Source organism: Ambystoma mexicanum, chromosome 14, assembly GCF_040938575.1.
Source record: "Ambystoma mexicanum isolate Mex_15411 chromosome 14, UKY_AmexF1_1, whole genome shotgun sequence".
NCBI classification, from domain to species: domain Eukaryota; kingdom Metazoa; phylum Chordata; class Amphibia; order Caudata; family Ambystomatidae; genus Ambystoma; species Ambystoma mexicanum.
The window spans coordinates 163112978-163140177 of NC_090940.1; the positions used below are offsets into that span (position 1 = coordinate 163112978).

General features: G+C 46.5%; 1 protein-coding gene across 4 annotated transcripts in view; it reads left to right on the forward strand.

The window, feature by feature from the left end:
• MAPKBP1 (mitogen-activated protein kinase binding protein 1) overlaps positions 1 to 26258 on the forward strand; it is a 787404-nt gene extending 761146 nt beyond the window's left edge. For all 4 annotated transcript variants that reach the window (XM_069638801.1, XM_069638804.1, XM_069638802.1 and 1 more), the window contains one exon: positions 22164 to 26258. In XM_069638801.1, coding sequence (XP_069494902.1) covers positions 22164 to 22466 — 303 coding nt within the window. In that variant the 3' untranslated portion in view covers positions 22467 to 26258. The remainder of the gene's footprint in view (positions 1 to 22163) is intronic.
• The last annotated feature ends 942 nt before the right edge of the window (positions 26259 to 27200 follow it).

Below are 27200 nucleotides of genomic sequence, written 5' to 3' on the forward strand. Positions count from 1 at the left end.
GTTCCTCTTTTGTTTTTAAAATGGCTCCCAGAAGTTGTTTTATTGGGCTGGTAACTAGACTTGATTTTGTATTTTGAATGCAAAAGGTGTATCGTTCTTTGGGTGTTTTTGTCTGCAAATTTGAGGAGACTCCCCAGTGATAAGCCAGTCGTCCAGATAAGGGTACACAGAGTGACTCTATGCGGAGGTGTGCTGCCACTACTGCGAGCACCTTTGTGAATACTCTTTGGGCTGAGGTAATGCCGAAGGGGAGCACTTTGAACTGGTAGCGAACTCCCGCTATTTTGAATCGCAGGTATTTTCTGTGCACTGGGGGCATTGAAATATGAAAGTATGCATCTTTCATATCCAATTTTGCCACATAATCCCCCCCCCCGTTTTTAAGAGGGGGGTTACCTCTTGAAGCATGGTCATGTGAAACATTTGAGGTTTGTCATATTTATTCGCAGGGTGCAGATCTAGTACTCTGCGCGTGGACAGGCCTTTCTTTGGCACAAGGAAGCATGTTGAATAAACACCCTTGTTTACCTGATTTGCAGAGACTAACTCTACGGCATCCTTTTCCAGCAGGGACTTTACTTCTTCCAATAGTATGCGCTGGTCATCTGCATCTTGGCAGGCGGTTGGGTGGTTTTTGCTTAAGTTCGATGCAATACCCGTCTGCTAGGGTGGATAGCACCCACTCGTCTGACTTTATCCCCTCCCATGCGTGGGTGACTTGTGAGATGGATTGGCATGGGAGGGGACCTGTGGTGATGCGTCATTGCTTGTGAGGGGTGTAGCCTCTCCCAGGTGAGGTTCTGCCTCTTCCTCTGGATCTTTTGTCCTCTTAAAATTAGAACAGGAAGATTGTCCTTGTGAGGGGATATACATGGTTTTTTCCAAAAATATGTTGCCTTATGGAGAAGTGACACCTAAAATCAAAAATCCCTTTTTTACTTTTTCTACTTTTTTTTTAATAATGCGGGGGGTAGACACCCTACAGCCCCACTTCCCCCTCCCTACCCTAACCTATACCCTTACCCTACACCCACCTATTATGCACTATACATATACCACATTGCCTACCGTTTTCAGTCAAATAAATTCAGTCACGTCTCCTTGGGTGAAATTGTATTCAGTGAAATCTATGCCAATGCTTCTGGGGGGCCCCATGTTGAAGACTGTCCACCCTGATTGTATCCGGAAGAGCATTGCGAGCCCTGACCCTGAAACCTTCTGGAGTTTGAGGAACCCCGTTGGACGTATGGTTTGTTGGGCGAGGGATTTAAGAATATCGTACTCTTCCTTCGCGCTCTTGAGGGCAACTTCGGCCTTGTCGAAGAGTACATTAGGTTCCACTGGCATGTTAAAGAGTGGCCAGTGTTTCTAATTTAAAACCAGACTGTCTAAGCCAGGCATGGCGCTTGATAAGTGTGCCTTCTGCAATGATGCAGCCCGCATTGTCTGCATCATCGAGATTGTTTTTAAGGAAGCAGTTAGGTAACTGCTTACCCTCTGAGATGGTGCTTAGTAGTTGTTTTATTAGAGGTTCTGGAACCACTTCAACCTGGTGTTCCAACTCATCCCACTTATGGCAGCCAAAATTAGCTAGGAGGGTAGAATTATTTGCAATTCTAGCCTGATATGCCACTGAGGATGCGACCTTCCTTCCGAAACTGTAGATTTGTTTACTTTCCTTGTCTGGCGGCGCTTCAGCCGATGCCAGCGGAGTGCCAGCCATCTTTCTAGCAGTGGTGACAAGTGAGTCAAGTTTGAGCTGACCCCTAATATACAGGGGGTCTGTTGGCACTGGCCTGAATAATTTTTCATTTCTAGGGTTAACTCCCCTTGTGAGGTTAGGCGTAAGTAAGGAGGGTTGTATAAGTGTTAGTCTATTCCACTGTTAGTCTATACAGAGTGGCAGACTTCTTGTTGCCAAGAATGTCCTCCACAAAGTCTTTCTCCTTGTGCCACTTGGGTGTCGATACTGAAATGTTGGCCAGCCTTCAGCAGCAGTGTTGGTGAGAATTCTCAAAAAATGTGCTAATTCCCTCCATATTAGAGACCCCCAACCCCAGCAACTTTGCTGGATTTCGAGGACTTCATTTTTTACCTGGAGAGAGTGTGACCCTTTTTTCCGACTCATGTATTTGTGTGCATTTTACCTCCGTTTCTTTTGGTTATGGAGTCTAACAAACTCCATAGGCATCATCTTTTACTCTGTGTCCCACAGCACCTTCAGTGCAGTGGCACAAGGGAAGTCTTTTTAGATTTCCCAAGATTTGAATACCTTCTCTGGGATAAACTAGTGTTTCCCAGTGCAATAAAGTGAAATTGGCTTTACTTAGCATTGTACTTGCTACACCCCGCACACCCTCTCTTACAATAGAGTGCTGGACGGGTTACTTAGTATTCCCTGTGTTAAAATGCTCATGTAAGATTTGTATGTTGCCCTCTCCTCATTGAAATGGCTGGTGGCAGTGGTTTCGTTTTGCACTACCAAGGTTTGCATTTACCGCGACCGTTCGCGGACCCGGCAATGTTAACCGGGGGAGCCGTCTTTTTCAAAATGGCGCTGAGCCATCTTTGACAAAATGATCCCCAGTCTTCTTTTTTCGCCATGTCTTTGTGGGAAGGGCCTTCTAGAGATTTTCTCTGCGTGCCAAACCAGGTTTGGTCTTTGTTCATTTGCCTTTGGCGGGCTTCAGGAGTGAAACCCGCCTCTGGCTCCAGAGTGTCTGGGGTAGGCAGGAAGTGAGTGAGGTGCCCGAAACTCGCTGTGCTTAGTCTCCTAGGAGACCCAAATTCACTCTGTGGTGATTGGCTAGCTGAGTGTCCGGCAAGGACAGCCACCCTGCTGGGTGAGTGACAGCTAGGCTGAAATGAATGGGAGAGAACTGAATAAAAGGCAAGTCTTTTGGCTTGGAAGGCAGTCGACCACTGGATTAAGGAACCGAAGAAGAGCTTGAAGAGGACGCCTGCTGCAACTCCTGGACCATTGGTTTGCCCAGTGAAATTCAAATAAAAGGAAATTAAGACTTTATCATTAAAAAAAAACATAGCTTAACTGCAGATTGGAACAAACTCAATCGAATGCGTAATCTTGCGAGAAATGACAACCAGGAAGCAAATGTACTTGCCGGTGACGTGACGCCATCAGAATTATGCAAAATGATATTGTGAGGAAAGACATGTCTACAGTCACTCGAGAAGCTAACAGAGAAAAATTATTATTTAAAGTAGAATTGAATATTTTGATGTCATTGCTCAGACAAACGGTGAACCCGTGTAAAAGAAAAAGGGCATATATTTTAAAGTGAGACACATTTTCTTAGGTAATAGTGTCAATTAAGCCATATATGTGGGGGGGGACCCCCCTAACTCCCCTGCTGCCCCCCCCCCCCGGAGAAAACCCACACGGGGAACCCCCTGCCATCCCCTATCAAAACCACAAAAGGTCACTTGTCCAGAATGTCAATTGGGACCACTATTAGGAAAATTGTGCAAAAGGTCAATTGTAAAAGGTCAATTTGGGTAATACCCTAGCAAGTAATGGGCATTCCTATTCTAGGTTGTTCAGGACATTCTTGGAAGCCAACCTAGTGGACCTGCAAGGTCTTGCCACATTTTAGTTTAACCAAACTCTATGGGTAGTATAGGCTGAGCTGTGAAGCTTAGATCAAGGATTTGGTGGCAGGTATAGTTAACATCAAATAAAGATGACAAGTGAATGAATGTCCACTTAGACATGTAACTATACTATGAACAACACTCATGCGTTAAGTCCATGGTACTTCTCAATAGGCAAAAGCAGAATCTGCAGAATCTATATGTATGCATACACAGTTGGTAACCCACAGAAGGGACTACTCGCCACTTTAATGGGCACATTGAAATTCAGCAATGCCAAATCCCAGTAGTAGTAATGAAATTAAAATGTGTCACAATAAATAATGGTTGAACTGTCAAACCCATGTACACTTATAGTTGTAAGGCGTCCCTAAAAGCTTTGGAAGTCCTTGCCTACCTAACCAGAGTTCCACTAAGACCCAAGGTAAGTATCTTGATAGCGGGTAAAGGCTGTAGCAAATCTCTCAAAGGAAAGTGTGGCTAAAGCCAACAGGTACATTCTTTGGATAATTGCACACCAAAGGGTTCCATGTATTTTCATCCAAAATGTTTAATCTAAAAAAAATCCAAAATGTTTATGTATTTTTGGGGGTGTGGGGGGGCATCCACCTGTTTAGGACCATTAAAAACCACTGCAAACATTTTGCAAACAAAATTAACCCTCTACCCACACAAAAATGCATTCGATGAACATTTTTGCGTAAGAAAATATTCGATGGAAAATGTTTAGATGAAACATTTTTGATGAGACTGGATACCACACCAGTTTGTTTTTTAAAGGGTTTTCTGCAAAGGGACAGTGAAGCTCGCAATGGTACACAGGGAGGAATCCTAGAAGGGAAATCCCACGCTCATGGTTTGGTAATGATAGTTGTAAGGCTTGGTCTTTATGCTTGTTGAATCCCTATAGGAACAGAGAAACTTCAAGAGTGGTGTGCTATCTGAGACCCTTGACTCCAATTTTAAGAAAGCCCTCCAGATAAGTAGGGGTCTGTGAGGGACAGCTGTTCATACATTTGAACTGGTTGCAGGAGATCCAGCTGGGTTACAGATGCAATGGTACTTTGCGGTGTTCAGTTTGGGCCGGGTTAGCCGCGATAGTTTCCAGTGACCAGCCAGCTAGTCTGTACTGATGACAAACTACCATTTCGGCACACACGTTCAAAGACCCCCAAAATGCCGTCATTGTGAGTTTAGTTACCCTGTACGGTGTCAGGCTGGCTCAAAGTCACATTAGTGAGAACAAGCACTAGAAGCAGGTCCCTTTTCACAGTGGAAAGCATGCAACCAGGTTAGAACCCCATGAGGAATGGCTCTGCAGAGTCTCAAGCCTCCATGCAAGATGGTGTCCAGGCATCAGTGTTGTCGCTTCAGAGGATAGTCCAGGCACAGTGTAGTTCCAGTTATGCTTCCAAGGAGAGCCGGGTGGCTGTACAGGACTGTTTAGGGCCACCAGTCTAAGGGTGAAATGTACCTGGTGGGCCCCCACCCCTCCCTTGAAGATGGCCCTGCAGTTCCCCAGTGGATAGCTTTGGCAAAGCTTGTCTGCAGTTATGGTCCTCTTGTGTTAATTCATGGTGTCATTTTTTTAACATGGATTCAATGGGTGACCTGCAAAATGGCACCAACTCCTCTTATATCCCAAATCCAGGCAGGAAGCAAACCCAGCCATTCAGTGGTAAGAATCAGTACCCTTCAAATACAGTGGCTGTCCAGTAAGACATCTCCTGGTTAGAATGTGGATTGGGACCAGATATCACTGTTGGAGATTTCAGAACAGAAAGATTATCAAAAAGCAGGATGGACCTAAGAACAATACTTATACCATAAACGTCTAGGCGAGGGGCCACTGACCCGCCATAGCACTCGCCCATTGTGGATGAGCCACAGATTAAACTATTAAAGGGAAACATGACCTACGCGCATGTCCAATGGGCCTTGCAAAGCTGGGGGTGTTTTTGCTTCCCCCAGCCTTGCATGGCACATTGGATATACCGTCTGAGGAACTGCACATCCGAATGTGCGAAGAGGTGTTCCTAAACCTCCCCTCACATCTGGACGCAACTGGGTGCTGCCAGTGGTGGTCTGGCTTCTGCACACATGTGCATGGAGCATCTGGTTCCTGTGTGTGGAAGCCAGAGGGCCTTTGTCACAAGTTGGCATGAGTGCAGCATATGCACTGGTGTTGAAGGTAGGTGTACAATGAATATGTTTAGGTTGTGTGTATGCTGTTTGAATGAGCGAGTGTATGTGTTTGAGCGAGTGCTTGTGTTAGGTGCCGGCCAGGATACTGATTTTGGGGGAGTAAGGGATGGAGGAGAGGGGTATTCCATACTGGGTATCTATGATACAGCAAGGGTGATAAGTGTTGTTACGTGGCTAGACTGCCATTTTGGTGCAGCCAGTCTAGCCATTTCTGACTGGCATGACCTTTTCTCTGGGCATCCATGATAAAGTAAGCGCAAGTGCTTTTACATGGCTAGACTGGCATTTTGGTGCAGCTAGTCTAGCTATAATATCTTAATTTGGCATGGTATTTTTTACTGGGCATCTATGATAAAGCAAACATAAGTATTACGTGTTGGACATGTTTTCTTATTGTGGTATGGAATTTTTAAAGGCAAAGCCAAAAGGAGTATGGCCTTACATGCTGATGCTGGCATATATCCGCAGAACCAGCCTGGACATGTTTTCTTAAAGTATCATTACTGGCTTTATGCGTAAAGCACAAGGGTGCAGAGAACGCGGGTGTTCTTGTTCCCAGCAACTTCACACCCTTTAAGAGGTGTGAATAAGAAGGGTGATCACCCCGGGGCGTCCCTTCCACAAGTTCCTGGCCTGACAAAATGTGGACCTATATACTCATATGGTCTGATTGGCTTAGACTTCCCCCAATGAGCTTACCACTCCCATCACAGGAGCCTGAATAGTTATCCCACTACATTCACCAGCATTGCCAGATGCCCTACACTGCATCGTGGCTTTTTGCAGTGGAGGGAGCCCATGAATCTGAGACCTTGAGCTGTTTGCAAAAGTTAGCTAAGCCCAACCTGTCCTAAAACCTTCTTTTCAATCTGTTCCAGGCCCCTTGGCCGACCTCCCACCCAATCAATCACCTTCTGGCCAGGCTTCTGTGAGGGCCCTCTAGGAGAGACTGGTTCTGAGGAAGTGGGATTGGAGAATTCTAGTCAAGTTCCAAAGTTGGATACCAAGCCTGGGTTACACAGAGAGGTGTAAACAGCATTTGAGCAGCTGCCTCTCCTCTTCACAAAGGGAGGAATGGTATAATTTGGTCTTGGGCCCTATGGATGAAGGAATGTGTCTGCCACCACTTCAAAGGCGTTCAGCCTTCATCTGAAGAAGCAAGGCAGTTGTGCATTGAGATGGGAGGCAGAGTTCCCGAATAAAAAAGGCGCTCAAAATTCGGAATTGCACAAAAGAATGAGTTTTCCAGACACTGAGATCCAACAGGTCTGACAAGTTTCTACATTCAGGAGGCTTGGTAGATATTGTGCAGTGATGGAAAACTTTCCGGCGAAGGGAGTAAGGTCGGTGATCTTTCACCAATTCAGCAAACAGCAATTCTCTTTTTTATAGACTGTAGCAAAGGAATTGCCTGGCTGACAGCCTTCTTTGGGGGGTATTGCAAAGGTAGCGGGCGCCCCTCTCTCGAAAGAACAGACTTGATAACCTGTTCAGTGGTTATTAACCACTTGAGAGTTCGCAGCCACTGCTTTTACTCACTGTGCCTTTCACAGATGGGAAATATCCATTTGCATATCAGTCTTTGTCCTGCCCAGGGGCAGTCCAGCACCGAAATGCAATGGCAATTCCAACCTGAACGAGAGTACCACCAGCAACCCCATACACGTGTTTCACCCTTGTTGGGGATCATCAGTGAGGTGAAGCTGATGCCTCTCTAAGCACAGTGAGAGGGAGACCACGTCTGGTTGCCCCCAGGAGACCTAGGGTTACCAATCCCAGGTTCCTTGAAAAATAGTTTTGCAGTCTCCCTCTCACTGTGCTTAGCTACGGGACTCCGCGAGAACACGTCTAACCACGATGGCGGAAAGAAATAATCTGGGGGACCTCTATGCGTGAGGTATCATGGTTACAGTCCACGTCGCACTAGGAATAAGATTACAAACGCGCCCAGTCGACGTCCCTTTTTGAACTTTGAAAACTACACGTGCAATGTTCTGCGCCTACCACTAGATGTCGGCCTATGCTATATATCTCACCCACAGGGTCAAGTACTATGAAAATGCTCCGCCGCCCTCCTAAAAAGTACTAGACTATGCTAGTGGTTGAATGGATTTCTCGACTGTGCTAGTGGTTGAATGGATTTCGCAAGGCCTGGTGTTATAAGCCCAAAAGTGATTATTTGTGAACCGTAAAACCAGAATCTACAGGATCCCAATCCCATTAACTAAGAAAGCTAGTAACTTTGGTTACACCCTTGATGAAACTCTCATATCAGAGTAGCAAGCTGGTAATGTGATTAAAAACCCATATTGTTCAACATGTCATTTCCAAATAAACAAATATTCGTATTTACCCCAAGTTGACACTTTAAGAGATTGTAGGAGGCAGTACCACCAATGGCAGACTTCATTACTTTTAAATCTCTGCCTTCATGTACCACAAAAATCCAAAGCTGCTTTTTAAAGAAAACCTAGCAACATGTCTAGTCAACCTATTTGGATCCTTTAGAGACTGGGCAAGACCTTCAGACTGGCTTTCAGTGGTATATTGCTTTAGTTTGAAGGCTCTTCATGCCAATCCAAATGTCCCGAAGACCATATAAGTATGTACTGTCTGCCTACTGATGCGGGTTGGAAAAAGGAGCCAGGCACACTTTAAAAAAGAAAATTGTTTTATTTTTATCCAAAATAGATTTTTTTACAAAAGCAGAAGTAACAGCAGATACAAGAAAAGAAAAAGGTTTGTAGTCTCAATAATATGATCTTGCAGTCGCAACAAGAGTTTAGCCATTCCAGCTATTAGACGTAGAGTATTCTGTCTTTGTGAATCAGACGGTGGTCATCAATCATTTATTGGTTCTGTTGGCGTAGGGAAAGAGTTTTGTATATGTTGTAGAATGTTATAAGTTGCCAATAACCAAGACCTATTGTCTCCCATTATCATTCTGGACCAGCAAAGGTCGTTTTCTCGTAAAACGAAGTCCGAGGCTAAGTACCTGAAATAATGTCCTCTGATCTTCGAAGAGCCTGGACAGATGAGTAAATGCCGGACAGACTCCATCAGGTAGACAGCAAAATCGACAGCCGTTAGTAATGGCCAACCCTTGAATAGTTAATATTTCATTAGTATGAAGTAGGTTCAGTCTTGATTTTAGCAGAAGGTTCCTTGCCTGTTTTGATGGAAACTGTTTTATGAAGGGTTGTAAGACCTTTAGTTTTCTCGGGACTAACGGAAGATGGCGCGTCAGTTTATTGGCAGTTGCTGTTTCGTCTGTCTTGATCCAATTCAGATTTTATTTTGTTCAAAACTTTCACAGGGTTTGTTTTAAGTGTTTCTGCATCTAAGGCGACTTCATGAAGTTTCCAGGTTCCGGTGAGCCCACCTGTTTAGCATTTCACAGCTTGAGTCCGTACTTTGTCGGAAAATGAGGTTATATAGCGACGGATGTTCTACCAACTGACATTTGCGGAAGAGCAAGGAGTTACACCTCACGGAGGCCACTAGAGAAAGTAGGTTTAGTTATTTTCGGATACAAGCTATTGCACTGCTGTTCGGTAGTCCCAGCACTTTCCTCCAGAATCGGGCCTCTAGTATTGATCAAAGTGAGGTTGGAATATTGGGCATGGCATCTGCGCCATAGATCAATGTCGGGACAACTTTCATCCTGTAATAGTTTAATACAGGAATTAAAGAAAAGCAACCAAATTTCCTGTCAATTGCACATCCTTGGGCTGTAAGTTTTTGTTTTTTCTTTCAAAGATTTTTGCATGCCTGATTCGTTCTTAGAATTATCTAGGGTCACTCCTAAATATTTGAATTCCACAACGTTTTCTATCAGTCTTCCCACCAGGACCAGATTTATTTTTCGTTCCTTTTTGTACCTTTTGACAGTTATAAATTTAGTTTCATTTTCATTGATCTCCAAGTTATTTTCTTTCATGTATGACTGTAGGTTGCTAAATTGGCATTGCAATCCTATCGGTGTATAGTATAGGAGTATCAAATCATCTACATTCATAAGTGTATTTGAGTTTTGCCGATTTTCGGTGGAAACATACAGAGCTCCATTTCGGTATTTTTAATGTCACCAAAGAACGCAAGAAACAGTGCCGGCGCCAGTCGGCGTCCCTGTTTTTCACCTCTTTGGGTCTGTATTTGTTGGGAGAGAGTGCCATGTTGGTCTAATCGCACTCTCATAGTTGTATCAGAGTACAAGGCTTTGATGGGCGCCAGGAGTGAGGGCGGGCAGTTCCAGCTCGATAATTTCTCCCAAAGAAGTGACCTGTCCACGCGGTCAAAGTCTTGTGTGAGTTCCACGAAGACAATGAATATCTGGGGACCCCCCTCTAAGACCTTGTGCTTCAAGATGTTTGTCAGGATATTGGCTGAGGTTCCTAGGTTTTTCTTGAATCCTGTTCAAGAAAAATCCTGTACCCGAACACCTTTCCGATACAATCCAATAGTGCAATCGGCCGGTAGTTAGCTGGATTGCTCTTTTTCCCTTTTTTGTAGATTGGCACCACCGTGGTTGACTTCCATGATGGTGGGACTGATTTTAATTTTGCGCATCTATGAAATATTTCGCTCAAAAGAGCTGCCCATTCTTCTGGATGTGCCTTTAGGGTCATGTTCGTTATTCCGTCGGGTCCTGGCGCTCTAGAGTCCTTAAGGGTCTTGATCTGCCAGGTTATCTCTTCGCAATCATCCAGGCAGATCCAATCTGCCTCGTCCGAACTTTGGTTGAAGATTTTGGTTGAAGATTTTGTTGGTTTTTGGTGGTAGAAACAAGGAGCTAAAGAAATTCACCCATATGGTTTCACCGATGATATTTGGTAATGTTTCTTCTTTTGGGGTAGTTGAATTTAGGAGGGACAAATTCTCTGCTTTTGTTTCCCCAAATGGGTGTTTGGATAGCGTCTGCATCTTGCTGATAAAGTGCAATGCGATGCTTATTAAGCCTTGATTTATATATCCGGGTCGCCTCAATCACTGTCGGGTTTGTTTTTATAGGTCCTGAGAGTTTGGCCTTTCTCTTTACTTTTCTTTTTTATACCAAGGACATATCGGCTTTGGTTGGTTTGCCCCGTGGTGTTTTATAGATGGTCAACAATGGAACGTAGTCGATTTGTCTCACAGCTAATTGATATTCTTGGGCTAAATATTTGGACCTTAGGTTAGTTATTGCTGCAGCTGACATTTTTACCTTGATCCTTGGAAGTTTATTTTTCCAGCATAGGGTCTGGCATGGATTCACATGCTCATGAATATATTCCCCGTCGTTGGGCTGGGAATCCTCAGTAAGGAAAAAATCAGTATCGGTTTAGTTTCTGATCTGTCTTTCTTAGTAGTAACCAATCACTGGTCTCTGGGTCATACTGCCCCCAGCCAATGGCTGCCCTCTCCCTAAGCCCTGCCCCTGGCAGCCATCCTCAGATTTTTACCACACGCTCAAGTGGTGGGAGTCCTCGTGCTATAGCTCTCGAGCTTTTGCTGCGTTTTTCGCTTTTTCAAAGATTTCTCATTTTTCGGTCTAATCGAGCCTCAAGCTCCACCGTTTCTACTTACGATCAATGGGGACCCGGTTTGGATTTATCTACGCTCCTCAAGGGTGAGGTTTTCGTAAAGTTACACTGCTTGGAGGATTCCAAAGTTTCTGAGGCCTACCTCGTGGAAGAACATGGCCCAGAAGAAGGGAAGCTCGACTCCCGGCAAGTTGTTCAGGATCTGCCCGGGATGCAACCTACAAAATGTGTTCAAGGAGGACCAGCATTCGAAATGCCTTTACTGCCTCCACGAGGACAAAACGCACATGGAGAAGGACTGTGCATTTTGCTTTAACATGTCGGATCGGACGATGAGGGATCGCCGGACCCGTCTCCAACTGGCTGGAAGGCAAGAGTCCAGCAGGTGAGAAGTCCGAGCGGTCTTCTAAGTCCTGTGAGGGCGCCCCAGCAACGGGGGCCCAACAGAAGGCAAAGCACCGCGAGTCTGCGGGCACTGGGAGCACCGAACGGTTGGGCTCCTCTGCTGTCAGGCAGGGCGCACCTTCACCGACGCCATCAACCGCAAGCCAACGCTCTGGCTCGGGGAAGAGAAAATCCGAGACCCCGGCTAAGCTTCTGGAGAGGCCCCGGTCTATCTCGGAGGAACCGGCCGAGGGGGAGCGAGGCGGTGACCCTCCCCCTAAGGTGAAGGCCTCAAGAGCGCCCAAGGTAGTGAAGGCCTTGATTCACCCGGCTAAGGCCTCTATCGAGGGAGTCGCTGCGGCCCTGGCGAAGCCTGTGGAGGCTATCCCAGTGGAGGTGACCTCGGGGACCAGAGTTTCCCTGCCTCCGCGGAGGGAATCCTCTTTTAGGCCCATCGAGAAGACCCCGGTGGAAAAAGAGGGGGGGGGGGAGGCGGTGGCCATCACGGACACATCCTCCGAAGAGGAACTGGGCGAGTATTTGGAAGAGGCCCAGCCCCACGGGAGGAATCCCGAGGAGGGGGACGACTAGAGTGAGGGTCGCAACGATGACGAGGTTCCCGTGGAGGAACCGTCGCTCCCGGCACGCCTGTCGCAACCCGAGCCTTAGGACAACTCAGTGGCCATTTTGACGGCAATCCAAGCCTTATGCACGGAGAGAAGGACGAGACTGTCCCTGCCCCCGCCGAACGACCCAGCGGTACCGGGTCTGTCGGGAAGCCCTCCGAACAAAAGGAGGGAAATTCATCCAGTGCCCCTTCAGCCCTCATGGCCTTCTCAGCCTTTGTCGCCTTCCCCGATCCCAAGGGACAACACGGGAACGGACACGGCCACGACGGGGACGGATGACTGCGGTGACGATGGGACTGGCCTCCCGTCTCCTCGGGCGTCCCCGCCCGACGAGATTGCCTCCTTCCACGCCATGATTGCCAGGACAGCCAAGCTTTTTCAACTCTGCCCTGAGGAGAAGGAAGGCTTCCTCTACCAACGGCGCGAGGCCAAAGGGAAGACGGTCCTCGCAGTGCCGTTGCTGGATGACCTCTGGGACGAGGGTCTTGCCCTCCTCAAGAACCTGTCCACAGCACCTGCCAAGAGGGACTGGTACGAGAAGTAGTACCGGGTCCCTGACGCTGCCCCATTGTACCTTAGGGCGCAGCCGACCCCGGATTTGGTCGTCTCGGCGGTGGCCTAGAAAAACGCGGGCGGGAGGGGGCATCGGCATCATCCTCAACTTCCCCACTGGACGGCGAGCGAAAGAAGCTGGACGCCATGGGACGGCACAAGTCATCTCGTCAGCGGCGACGACGATTAAGGCGGCCAACGCCCTAGCGATTGTGGCCCGCTACGACAGGAAATTGTGGTACAAAATCACCCCCCTGTTGGATTTCCTCCCGGACGACAAGAGGGCAGAGGCGATCTTACATGAGGGTGAGGTGGCGTCGGACCACACCAGAACTGTGGCCACAGACATTGCCGACACCGGTTTCCGCCAGTTGGGCAACAGCATTTGTCTTCGATGGCGGAGGTGGCTCAAGGCAACGGATTTCCGCCAGGACGTGCAAGCCAAGGTTTTGGACATGCCCTTCGATGGGAACAATCTGTTTGGAAAGACTGTGGATGAGTCGCTGCAGGCCATCAAAACAGACACGGAGACGGCTCGGGCCTTGGGAGTTCTGCAGCAGCGGCGGCCGCCCTTTCGGAACTCCGGAGGTAAGCAAGGTGCCTCCAAAGGATTTGGCGGCGGCCCCTTGACCTACCGTCAGGTGGCCCGCTCCTTGTCGCAAGAAGCCTACAGGGGACGAGGCAAGTCCGGTGGATTTAGCTGTCGTCGCCAGGGCGGCAACGCTGCTTCCAAGCAAGACTGAACCGGCCATCGCGTTGGGCCCCCACCGAAGCACCCCGGTGGGAGGCCAGCTGACGAGGTTCATCAGCGTGTGGAAGTCCATCTCCACCGACCGTTGGGTGCTGGATGCCCTGGCCCACGGGCACACTCTGAAATTTCTAAAGAAGTGCCCCCGAATTCCTCCCATGGCCAGGAAGGAAAACCACATCCCTCAACTACTGTTAGAGGTAAGGGCGACGCTCATGAGAGCCATTGAGCTCGTCCCAAAGTGGCTCCGGGGCTCCAAAGTATACTCAAGATGCTTCCTCTTCAGAAAGAAGACAGGAGGTTGGCATCCCATCCTGGACTTGCGTCGACTAAACAAATAAATTAAGGCAAAGAAGTTCCGGATGGTCACCCTCCAGCACGTGCTGGGCCAGCTGGAGGAGGGCGACTTCTTATCGTCGTTGGATTTGGAGGATGCGTACTTTCACATCTCCATACTAAAAGGACACCAAAAGTTTCTCAGGTTCGTAGTCCAATGGTGGCACTACCAGTTCAAGGCCCTCCCATTTGGATTGAAGTCTGCGCCCAGGGTGTTCACCAAGTGCCTAGCACCAGTGGTGGCACGGCTGCACCTGCAGGAGATCCACGTCTACGCCTACCTGGACGACTGGCTCATCCGAGCAGCGACAAGGGAACTCGCCGTAGAACACACAGCAAAGACCGCCCGCCTGCTCACGGACCTGGGATTCTCCAACTTCCCCAAATCCCACCTGGTTCTGTCGCAGGTCGCGCAGTTTCTGGGAGCCAAGCTCAATAAAGTAGCGCAGTTGGCCTCGCCGTCAGAGGAAAGAACGCAGGCCATCCTGGGCAAGGTACAGTGTCTGCTGGCCACGGACGTGGCCAGAGTTAGGTCCATCAAGTCCCTTCTCGGGATGATGTCCTCTTGCATCTATCTTGTGCGCCTGTGCAGGCTTCGGATGCGCCCTCTGCAGGAGTTCCTTGACGCCCGTTGGACGCAAGCGGCGGACAGCTTCGAGGACAAGATCTCGCTCAACGAAGCATTCCGCCATGCAATTCGATGGTGGGGCACGGATTTTCAGACTCCAGCATACCAGGTGACGGTGACGACGGATGCCTCCCTGGACGGGTGGGGAGCGTGCACCGGAGATCTTCACGCGAGAGGCCTGTGGCTCCCAGAGGAGAAGCCGCTCCACATCAACATACTGGAGCTCCCAGCAGTGCTCTGGGCCCTCAAGTCATTCCTACCATCCCTCAAGGGCAAGGTGGTGAGGATCTTCACCGACAACACCACCACGATGTTCTACATCCGGAAGCGAGGAGGAACCAGATCCCCAGCCCTGTCCAAGGAAGCCCAGGATCTGTGGCACTGGGCTGTTGCCCAGGGGATGTTTCTGGTACCTTTTCATCTGGCAGGGATAAAAAACACCATCACCGACTCACTCAGCAGGGAGCTGCACTCGTGCCATGAGTGGGAACTACGCCAGGATCAAGTGGATCATCTCTTCCAGCGATGGGCAAACCCCAAATCGACCTGTTCGCGATGGCGATGAACTCCAAGTGCCAGAGGTTCGCCAGCAGGTTCCCTTAGCCGAGGAGCATGGGCGATGCTTTCTCGTTCCCCTGGGATGGCCTGTTCCTGTATGCGTTCCCAACGTTGCTGTTGCTGCTCAGGCTCATCAACCAACTCAAGAGGTCCCGGTGCAGGATGATCCTCGTCGCACCGAGGTGGCCGAGACAGATATGGTTCCCGGACCTTCTGGACTTGTCAGTGTCCCCACCAGTCGAACTGTTGACCGACGCAGATCTTCTCTCCAGAGAAGGAGGTGCCATTCTTCATCACGACCCAGAGTCGCTGACCTTGCAGGCCTGGCTCCTGCAGCACTAGAGTTTGGAGGGTACGATATCCCGGCTGACTGCAGAGAGGTTCTTGCAAAGGCCAGGGCGTCCTCAACTCTTGTGCTACGGACACAAATGGAAGAGGTTCTCTGTCTGGTGCCATGCACAGAAAATGAACCCTCTACGGATTACGGCCCCTCAAGTGCTACCATACTTACTTTTGCTGGCCAAAGCTGGACTAGCACACGCTTCCATCAAGATACATCTGGCAGCGATTTCCCAATACACCAGAACTGCAGGACGGTCGTCCCTGTGGTCTCATCGCCTGGTGAAGGAGTTTATGAAATGACTGTTCCGTTCGTTCCCGCCGGTGAAGGCTCCAGCCCTGGCGTGGGAGCTCAACGTGGTGCTGACCAGGCTCATGGGCCCGCCATTCGAGCCCTTGCATTCGGTTCCGTTGAAGTTCCTGTCGTAGAAGACAGCATTCCTTGTGGCCATCACCTCTGCACGACGCGTGGGAGAGATTCAGGCCCATTCCTGCAAGCCTCCATACTTTCCACGAGACGAGGGTGGTGCTTAGGACGCACCCCTCCTTCATGCCCAAGGTGCCATCGGACTTCCATCTCAACGAGCCCTTGGTGTTACCAGTCTTTTTCCCGTCGCCTTCGTCGCCGGCCGAGAGGACTTTGCACTCGCTGGATGTAGCTAGATCGCTGAAGTTCTACGTGGAACGAACAAAGAGTTTTCGGAAGACATCACAGCTGTTTGTGAACTTTGGACCTGTGAACCAAGGGAAGGCTCTCTTGAAGGCTTCCATTTCCAGATGGCTCTCCGGCTGCATCATGCACTGTCATTGGTTGGCAAACCGACCGTTGCCCGGCCATCCGAGAGCCCATTCGACCAGAGCGATTGCTGCTACCACAGCGTTCTTGTCTGGTGTGCCCCTGCTGGACATCTGCAGGGCTGCTACGTGGAGGTCGACGTACACCTTCACGAGATTCTACTGCGTCGACTGGGATTCCAGGGAGGACTCCAGAGTCGGCCAGGCAGTGCTGCGTAACCTGTTCGCTTAAGGTGAGCCTGGTGAGGAGGTAAGAGATGCTTAATGTTGAGTTTTATGTAATGCTTAATGTTGAGCCTTGCCACCTCCCGTGTTGTGCATGTGTATACTGCTATGTATTCTTATATTCATGAGCATGTGAATCCTTGCCAGACCCCCTGCTGGAGAAGGAACAAGTTACTTACCTGTAACTGTTGTTCTCCAGCATGGGTCTGGCATGGATTCACATGCGAACCCTCCCTCATACCCCTCTGCGGCTCTTCACTTGGTCATACTGCCACTTTACGTGCTGCCAAATCTGACAATGGCTGCCAGGGGCAGGGCTTAGGGAGAGGGCAGTCATTGGCTGGGGGCAGTATGACCCAGAGACCAGTGATTGGTTACTACTAAGAAAGACAGATCAGAAACGAAACTGATACTGATTTTTTTCCTTACCGAGGATTCCCAGCCTGACGACGGAATATATTCATGAGCATGTGAATCCATGCCAGACCCCTGCTGGAGAACAGTTACAGGTAAGTAACTTGTTCCTTCCAGATGTGGGGTGGATTTCGTAGTTGAGATTAATTTTGTTGGCCAAGTAATACGCAATAGGTTATGATCACTTGCGGCAGTCTGGACCACCTCGAACAAAGTCATTATATGAGCAAGTTGACTTGATGCATAGATGTAGTCAATCGTTGCACTGTATGAGTCACGTTCCCATGTGGGCAAGGTGTTTTCAGTTTGTAGTACCTCGCCTAGATTATGCAGCTCCTGTGATGTCATTAATTTCACCCAATCTGCTCCTCTTTAAGTCAGCCGGCAATGTCTTGGTTGCAGAATATTTGCCGACGCTTTTCTGATTACAGGTTGCGTTGTTGTCACCGCAAATAAGGAGTGATGAAACCAGGTTTACTGAGGTTGCTTCATCAATTGCATTTTCTATCATCTTGAGGAAGTCGCTTGGGTCACTTGTGATTGGGTTCCAGTATACATTCATGATCATGATTGTTGCCTTTGTTGTGGTAGTCTCAGAAATAGACCACTCCCCTTGATCATTAGCAATGCTTGGTTACGTATTAATACTACTGCGGCTGATATTCCGCAGCCATGACGTATTGCTGTCAGGATTCCAGATGATGGACGTCCACGAGGGCCCTTTTTTGCTGGGGCTAGAAAGACTTGGTAACCATCAAGAGATGGATTCTCTGTCAACCATGTCTCTTGTAGGCAGATGGCATTGAATCCCCCCAGGTTTATGTTGCTTCGAGCTGTCAGGTGGGCATGTCCCCTAGTGTTCCATGAGCATAGCTTCATGACCATCATAGGCTTCTTTAAAGTTGCGAGCTGTTCCTTGCCGTGCTCTGGACTCGAGGGTTGCTACTTTTTTTGATGTGATGAGAGCACTTTCGGCAGCCAGGCCCACAAACTGTGCATTGATGTTTTTTTAGGTGGGCTTTCTCTCGTTGCTTGTTTGCCTGGTCTTGTTAAGCTCTTGGGACTCTTAGCCACACAATGGGAAGGAGGTGTCACCCGTGTGGGTCTCGTTGCTGTACGCCCTCCTCTGTTTTCAACTGGAGAGGTCTGATGATTGCGCCTTGTTGGACATTGTTTTGGTGACTTTATACCACGATGGTCTATTAGGTTTCTCTGGGTACCATCAGCCTTGTTACTTCTAGGGAGTTTTTTTGGGACTCCCCCTATCTTCTGCTTCACAGTTTTGGGAACTGCCAAAAACACAAGTAACTGAGTTTTTTCTTAGTTGCGTGGAGACCTTTCTTGTTTCAGTTAGGCCGTAGCCCATTTTCAGCAAACTTGTGGTTTCCTGTTTTAATAACCTTAAAACCGATCAAGAAGCAATGTATAAGTGGACGAGGGCTTTACCTTGTCTGTGGCTAGGATCCACTATGAGGAAGTCGTCAGATTTTATGCAGGTTACTGATGCGGGTCGGAAAAAGGAGCCAGACGCACTCTGTACATGTTGACTCTTTTAATGAAATTATAAAGAAAAGGCCCATCCCTCACTATTGCTAGAGGAGTTGCCTTGCCTTACTAAAGATGCTTGTCTGTTTTCAGGAAGTCAAAAGTAAAATGTCCTTAGTCCTCAACTTAACTCTGCCTAACCCTGCCACTAATACAAACTAAATTCTGCCAAAAGGATGTCTTCCTGGTTGTTTCCCTTTATGTTGTTTTGGCTGCGGCTTTCTCCCAGGGTTTTCATCTTGGCTCCTTATATTGTCAATTAACAAAATATCTGTTTTATAAATATGTTGCTTATTTTGATCTTCTCTGACACTCTTGGCTTTTCCTTCTTGAGCTCTTGTAACTCATCCCAACTGTTACTCTTTTTTAGTGTTCTGCTTATAACGATTTTCCTGAATTTCTGCCTTTTGCTTTCAGGTTTCACACATTCTACAGATCCAATCTTTCTCTGGTTTTCTAAGCGTTTCTGTTAGGAATTCCTCTCACCTGGGTTTTCTGTTTTTTCTATTCACTTGGCAGTTTCAAATAAATCATAATTCTTATTACACATGTATATGAGGTCTTCCCCACTCAACGCTGAGCTCCTGAGCTCCTGTGGTTGTTTACTCTCTTTCTAGGGTATTTCTTTTCCACCTTTCCTCTGTTTCAGACTCAACCTTGTTTGTCAAGCGGTTTATTGGTTCCTCACAGATCGACTTATTCGGGTTTACTGTTCGATGTTCTTTATGGAAGGTGCTGAAGAAAAGGGACCAAGACTGAGTCTTCGGTGTGGGCCGCACACCCTTAATACCCACTTTGGGTTCAGCAATTTTGTTGAATTTATCAATAAATGTTCATTCAAGTGTAGTTATGTTGAGATCCTTTATTTTTCCTCAAGTATTCCTTTAGTTTCAAATATCCAAATTTAGAGGATTACAGCTTCACCAATTAGGCTAATTCAGTGTCTGAGGTATTACGGGTGTGCGGCCCACACCGAAGACTCAATAGTCTTGGTCTCTTTTCTTCAGTTTACTTGTAGTGCCCTACACGGTGGTACTTGACAGTGGGCTGCGCCCTACTAATGAACTTTAATTGAAAGGACAGATACATGAAACTATTAGACATCGATAAAAACAATAGCTGTGCACTCTCGCCCTCTTTTTTTTTTTTTTGCGTTTATGGAAGGTGCTCCCATACATGCAGATACGGTGGGTGGTCTAGAGTTCCTCGTGGAAATGAGTCGGTGTCCCCTAAGGTGGAGTCACTCCCAGTGAAGTCCCACTTGCCCAGACCCCTGGGGAGGGTCTTGCAGAGCCGGCTCATCTCAAAGTGGGTGCAGGGCCATCTTAAGCAATTTTGGAGCCCTGGGCACAGACCTTTGGGGCCCCCTCCACAAAACCAAAGGAATCAAGAATACAAGTCGCGCCCCCCGCCCCTCAGGCTCACAACCTATAGTTTGATATGCTGTCTCACAGCATAATAAGCATGTTTACTCCCTTTAAGACCCCTTACCCTCTTCATTCTTGCTCTAATCAGAATGATAAACGAGTAGCATTTGAAGACCAACATTAGCAGTCTACGAAAAGGTTACTGTTCTAGCACATACAGGATAATTTTATCAATAGCATCCAGGAGGGTATGCAGCCTGTAGTATTAATGCCCAGGATCACACATTGATTAATGGGTGAAGCTGGGATTTGTGCCAACTCGGTAATTTCTGCATTTGAACACTTTCTTTTCCAGTTCTTACCATGAACTAAAACAATCAGATTTTATATAAACGGACTTGAAAAGTACACATCACATTACCAAACATGACCATTTTTAAACAAGACATTATAGAAGGGTGTTATGCAAAATGGAATAGTGATAGCTTAGTTCTCCATCATCAAGGGAAGTATATAAGAACCAACATACCAATCAATGTGATTTAACACATTTAATCTGGATTCGTCTTTTGTATTTTAAAGCTTTAAATATTTCCAAAACAATGGCTTGTGACATTTTCATTTCTAAACGTGCATAAAACCTTCGACTTTTACCAAAAAGCAAACCTTTTTTGTGTCAAACAAGCAGAACTTAAATGTGCTTGCCTGAGGCCTGCAACATATGGTCCACTCTCTTCCGTCTACCAACACTTCCACCCAAATGGCCTAAATAAGAAGAAAGAACAAGTAATGTGTTAAACGATACCAGTAGCATGCAAGTAGGCAAACCTCACAGAAGACAGCACAGTAATGTAAGATATATTAGATGATTTGACCCGGATCACTGTATCGACTGCTGGCAAATCCAGGATATAAGCATGAACGCTTTTGTTCCATAGTCTTGAATTTGGATACTTGTTCACCTCTTGGAATAATAGTGTATGCCATCGTTGGAGGCGATTGCCTAGGTTTTACAACACCCCATCAGAACAAACCAATTTCTAGACCTTCAACATAGGATATGTTCGTTTTTATAGCACCCCCTATCTAGTGCAGGAACATTGCTGATAATAGCAGATGTTGTTCCGCAAAACCAAGTAAATATGCAGACAGGTTTATAAACTTCAGACACAGGAAAGGCTTATCCAGCCTTGCTGGAATGTGATATTCTAATTTTGCATATGAACACATATCTCTGCAATGGGTGCTTCAAACACTGAGCTAACCTCTGAACCATTGTGGCACTCAATTTATCAATATGCATTTCACCGTTGCCTATTACACATGATCAACATCCCCACAGGAAGGAAAGAATGCTACAGAGTTGTGCAGTAAGGAACACACAATCTATGTATAACACAGTGCACACAGAAAGCAATACATGATGAATTGATAAAGGCAGAATGTACTTGTCAAAACAGAAAGGCAATGGGTTTAGACCTTCAGCACCCCATAATATATACTGACGTGTGCCATTTAGGCCTGGTGAACAATGGAATCTTACTTCATCAGACCAGGCAGCCTTGTGGAGCCCCCCTCCAAGGTGGGGCCTTGGGCAAGTGCCCCTTTTGCCCTCCCATAAAAATGCCTCTGAGTGGGTGGCTCCCCCCTGGGGAGAAGGGACAAAGACCTTTTGATTAGTGATGCTACACAGAACCTTGGCTCTTCGACATGGGTGCTATTGAACAGGCTAAAATCCATTGCTGTACCCACTTTTTTGTTTTTACTCTGTTGCCGTTTCCGTGAAATGTGTAATCTTAGAAGGGTACCTATGACACTTCTTTAAAAATGCGTTGAAGTATACTGGTTTAGAACCAAAGTTCTCTTTATACTGGTAAGGCTCTCAAGGTGAATCTCCTAGAGGGGTTCGTTTGCATTGTTGTTTTTTCCAAAAATTACTTGCATGTGAATTGAGGTGGTATATAAGTAAACTGTTTACTGTGTCACTGTGTTCCCTTTTTCTTTGCTCGAAGGTCCAACTAATCGGATGTCTTTTTCTTACAGTACGTGCAATGAATGTAGTGTTAAGTATCCTAGATTTTTAGAGACTCTTCACTGACGGGGCACACTTATTGCAACAATTGTTAAGAATCCCTATACATGCCACACCTAAACTGTACAGGAGAGACTAACATAATTTTTGACTGGCAGCACACTGCCTTTATTGTGGGTGTGATTTAGCCGGTTTTGTTTCCAAGCATTGTGATGTTTGATAGTGCACTCCCAGTGTCTGTAATACGTTAAACCTGTGTTTTGTTTTTCCAGGTCACAACGGCGGGTGCAGAATCCAGTACTGACAAAGGCAAAATGGCGGGCCTCCTAACAGAAACCTTTAGCTTTGTGAAGAAGGAGTTGGACTCTGTGGCAGTTGGTGGAGAGCCTCTCTGCAGGTCGGAGGCGGCCCTGGAAAAGTCCAGTGAATCGGTTATCTTACAGTTGGGAGACGGCAACTCGGCTGTTCTCTCCAGCCCTCGACGCCTTGGTGATGAAAAGACTCTGGCTCTACTTCAACAATATTCCGAACTGTTACTGAAGGCAGTGGAACGACGAATGGATACAAAAACATAGGGTGCTTTGAAGCAACATTTGTGGGACTGCTAAGAAGAATGCTTTGTGGAGGGATGGACAGTGCAGGAGCTTGGCCCACTTCTAGCACTGCTGGAAACATGAGTCCTTCACCACGTATCTGTGAAACGGGCCTTTCCCAGGCATTCATGTTGGATCCACGGAACAAGCCTGCCTCGTTTATAAAACGTTTTAATAAATTGTAAATTCAAAAAGTAATCTATCTTAAAAATCTCTCCCTTCCAGTACTTTCGTCGCAAGTTTGGAGAAAATGCTGTATCCCGAAGTCTTTTGATGCCATCAGCAATCTTTACAGAGAACTTAATTTTGTTAGCATTGGACAGTGGAGGTCTGAATGGAAAATGTTTCTACTGTCCATAAGACTCATATTCTGGGTTTTGAACAGAGTGAACCTGCAGCCCATGGGACATGATTTATTATTGCTGTTAGTGTACTTGCATTTAAAGTATTGTTATTGTCTTTCTCGTTGAGCTCTTTCCCATGAGACAATCCGCGTCCTATTGTGAACCTCCGGCTAGGTAATCTGCCAAGAGCATTGGGAGTACTCCGGTGAGGTTAGCTCTTCCCTGACGGGGAAGGTATGACGTGTTTGACTGGCATGCTACACGTCTTGCTAACCGGATCTCATGCGATTTTTGGGGCACTCCATTTTTCCCAAACTGTCACTGTTTATAGCCTATAAATTATAGGGTACTTGCTGTTTACTTTTTTAAAGGAATTAACCCATTGTCCCCTATGGGGAGCGTGTGTTTGTAAGTGTCTGGATCCTCCCCAGCTTTCATTTAATATTCTTCACCCCTCTGTTTTTGCTTAGATTGTGCTCCGATACTGTGATACCTGTGCAGCCTGCTTGCTCTCTACAGGCTTTTAATTTTTCTCTACTAAATATATATTTTTTAAAACATTCTGTAGTCTAAGCAGGAGTTTCTATATTGGGGCAAACCCTTTTGCAACATCTTGTAGGTTTTGCCTTCTTACAAAAAATTCTGCTTGATTTGTTGAGAAATGTGCCTGTTGTGTGTATCTCGGCACATAAATCAGTCAATTTTAGTGAGTCGCCAACGTAGCTATTGTTTTCTTGACGTGTTTTTAAAATATCACGTGACTAGGTAAACCTCTATGGCAAAGTCTTACCTGTAAGAATAGTTATTTGTCTTTTGGAGTACAAGATCTTTGGAAGAGCCTGCTGGTTCTACGTATTCTGCGCATTCACACTCTGGTTACGGAAAACAATGACCTCCGTGGCTAGGGGCCAACGAACGTGGACCTGTGTGGGAGTCCATATAGAAGAAAAGGAAAACCCTAAGAGTGCAATCGCCGAGGTGGCCCAAAAAGCATGCTTGAACCCTGGAATCCCACTTTAAGTGCCTGCTATACGGTGTGCACACACTGTGTGACTGTCCAATAGTAAATGTAACCTGAAATAAGGGGCTCACTTTGCATGTGAAATTGAGGTTGCACAGTGAACCTGTGTACTTCCAAAAATATTTTGACGGAGTAATCGGTTTGGTGGTAGCCTGGTTGGGTTTGACATTTGATTGCACTGCCTAGCCCGTTCTATTCATCGTGAAACTGCTTTGTCTGAATTGCACTCAACGAATGAATTGTGCCCCTTGGATTAGTGTCTTCACCCATGTAGGATAGATTACGAGACCTTACTTGAACCACATTTCACTCTTCAGGGTTTATGCCGTGTCCTGGCACCATCAACATGCCATTAGTTATTGCCAATGTCGCCACTTAACTGGGTACAGTGATTTCCTCTTGCAGTAGGTATGCTGTGTCAATTCAGAAATAACAATGACTGCTTCCATTTCCCAACACCACGAAATCTGTCTGACTTCTGATGTGTATCGTTAAATCGGCTACTCTGTGGCTCATGTTGATGTGCGCAGCCGTCAATTTTGCAGCTCCCCTCACTGCTGTGTGAAGTGTGGTTTTTTGGTTCTATGCCCTGTGGTGGACATCATTCGGCAATAGGAAGTGTGACTAGGCAGGTCCTGCTCTTAGGGGATTTAAAAACAATTTGGTCTGGATGAGTAACTATGGCTGATTTTAAAAGGATACGAGAGACTGCGATCTGCCCCACCACCGTCGGTGTAGAATAATGGAGAAATTCAGAAGCGTTGGGGTGTGTGCGGGTTGCTTTTTATTTGTTTTAATTTGATGTCATAGAATTGTTTGGAGGCAAGTATTAGTCCGCAGAGGTATTTGTATATAATGTTTTTGAGAGGTGGTTGGGGGGGGTATTTATGCTAATAGATCTGACTATGCAAGTAGGGTTTCTGTTACGTTGTTTTGATGTGTGACAAGTAAAAGAAAGTATTTAAGAAATGTGGATTTATTAGAATAGGTCCAGTAGTTGGAATAGCAAGTGAATAGGTTTGCAAGCTTTAAAGGATGTGGATGAGCGACAAGGTAGGAATATTTGGACTGCAAAGTAGACTTGCAGTACCTTACATGATGGAGAATAGGAGTGTAGATTCAATGGATGGAAGATTACAATGTAATCTTTAAATGCCATTGCCCCATTGTGCGCTAATCGAAATGCAGACGTGTACACATATAGATAGATATATTATTGTGTGATAGTTGCTTGTTGGATGTAGGTCTGTAAAAACCTACCTCGTGTGCATGCCCTTCCTCCCAAAAACGTACACAAAAGGTCATCTTTTAAAGGGGGGCAATATGTCATAGCCACTGTTCATTTGGAAAGTTGTCCCTCCTATACCGTTCCGTCCACGTGCGTGTGTGCACCCTCTGCTGTTACTGCACCACACGTTATTGCACTTAATGTGGTCATTCAGCGATGTCATTTGTGTGCCTTTGTCGTACTACATTGTGCACTAATTGATCCAACCTTCAGCAGTTATTAGTGTATCCATCAGCTCCCACGTACCTCCAACCAAAACCAGACAATACCCATAAACCTTCGTTAAAAATCGGGGTGGTTGGAGGTATATCATCCCAAGAGGGCAACCACTAACCCTACTTGGAATGTACTGGTCAGAGGGAGAAAAGGGCACATACCAATATTTTGTATTCAAATGTAATCTGAGTGAGTGTTACTGCTTAGGGAAGATGCGGCTTACTTGAAGAATGCGAGCTTTAGGGAAGTGTTGCACACTTGCCAGGCTTCTTTGGGTGGTTTATATGTCCTTTTAATGTAGTTGTTGCTTGCTTCAAGGGAGCTGAGGCAGGTTACTTTAGGTAGGCTTATCCGACTTTGAGCATGAAGGTAAGAGCTGCATGAAGAGCCGACCCACGGAATAACTCGGCCGTGTGCTTTCTGCATGGCTTGGTTTTGCAAGAGGCCCCTTCCGGTTTGTGGTCACTGCTTGATCCCAGGGATATGAACCCAAAAGGCCTTTTTAGGTAAATGACCTAATTTATAAAGGTTGCTATGGACTACGCCACCGTAGGCAAGAGCACCCATTTCAGAGCACGCAGGCAGGATCGGCATGAAAAAGCACCCCAAGGAAACAGTAAGCCATGTGCATTCTGCATGTCTTGGTTCTGCAAGAGGCACTTTCTCCCTTCGCTTTTACAGTTTTTATCCAACTGCGATCACTTTATTTATAAGTTTGTTTTATACTGTCTTTATTATTAAATGGTCTTGTTTTATATTTCTGAGCAACTATTTTATGTTTCGTGTTTTTGCACTGTGATTGGCCCCTTCTCTACGACTCCCGAGTAATCAAGGGTGTTTTTTTAACTGTTTATTTGTATTCCTTGTCTTAAACAATTTCAATAAAATGTGTGAGCCTTTGTAAATTGGTTTGATATTCATTGTATGTGATTTGTCGAAGGATGATTGAGAAACTGAAATCCCCAAGACATTACATTTTACTTGGTGCGAGACTGAGCACTGCGCACTGATTTTCAATTGATTTTAAAGAAGGGTTAAGTTAGTAAGTTTTCATTCTGTGGCAAAGCACCACTGTGGTAGTCTCAGAGCACCTTGGCTTGGCTGAAAATTGCATATTTTTTCCCCAACTAAAGGAGTAACCAGGTAGTCTGCACACAATCCCCCATGTTTGCATCGTATATTCAGCTCCCTACCCATATACCACCTCTGTGCTTAGCAACAATAGACTGTGGAGCAGTAGGTTACAGAGATATTTCTAAAAGTAAGCCATTCTTTACTTTCAGGTTTTCTTGGTACATCTGTGGATGCAAAGTTTGCTTGTATGCCGTCCTAACCACACTCGGAAGCCACCGATCAGCTTTATTAGCCAATCTTCATGACAGATCAACATATCTAAAAGGGGACATTTCATTTGCCTTCTCAGGGAGGGGAGGGCGGGGTGATGCCGTAAACATTCATCCTTAAACCGGTTTGTATTTTGAAAAGTACTCCCATTTGGGTTAGTTCTGTAGGGTTGCCGATGGCTCAAATGAAAGGGGCTGATTCACCCCTGGAAGTCGGAGTAGTACGTGGAGGCAGTCTTCAACCTAACAGTGTCAAAGTATGTGCTGTTTTCTTCCCTCAAACAAGTCGTCATAATTACAAAAATCAAATTCATTATAGGGGATACAGTCGGTCTCGCCCAATTTTTCAACTCTCGTGTCCATGACCACTTGACTGGGACAGCTTCATGAAGTACTAGATATTTCCAAGGTGTGGTGTTTCAATGCACTACCGGGTAAGTCAAAACACAGGAAAATGTGGTTCTTCTGTGCCTGCATATAGCTTTCTTGTCTCGGTGCCTCTCA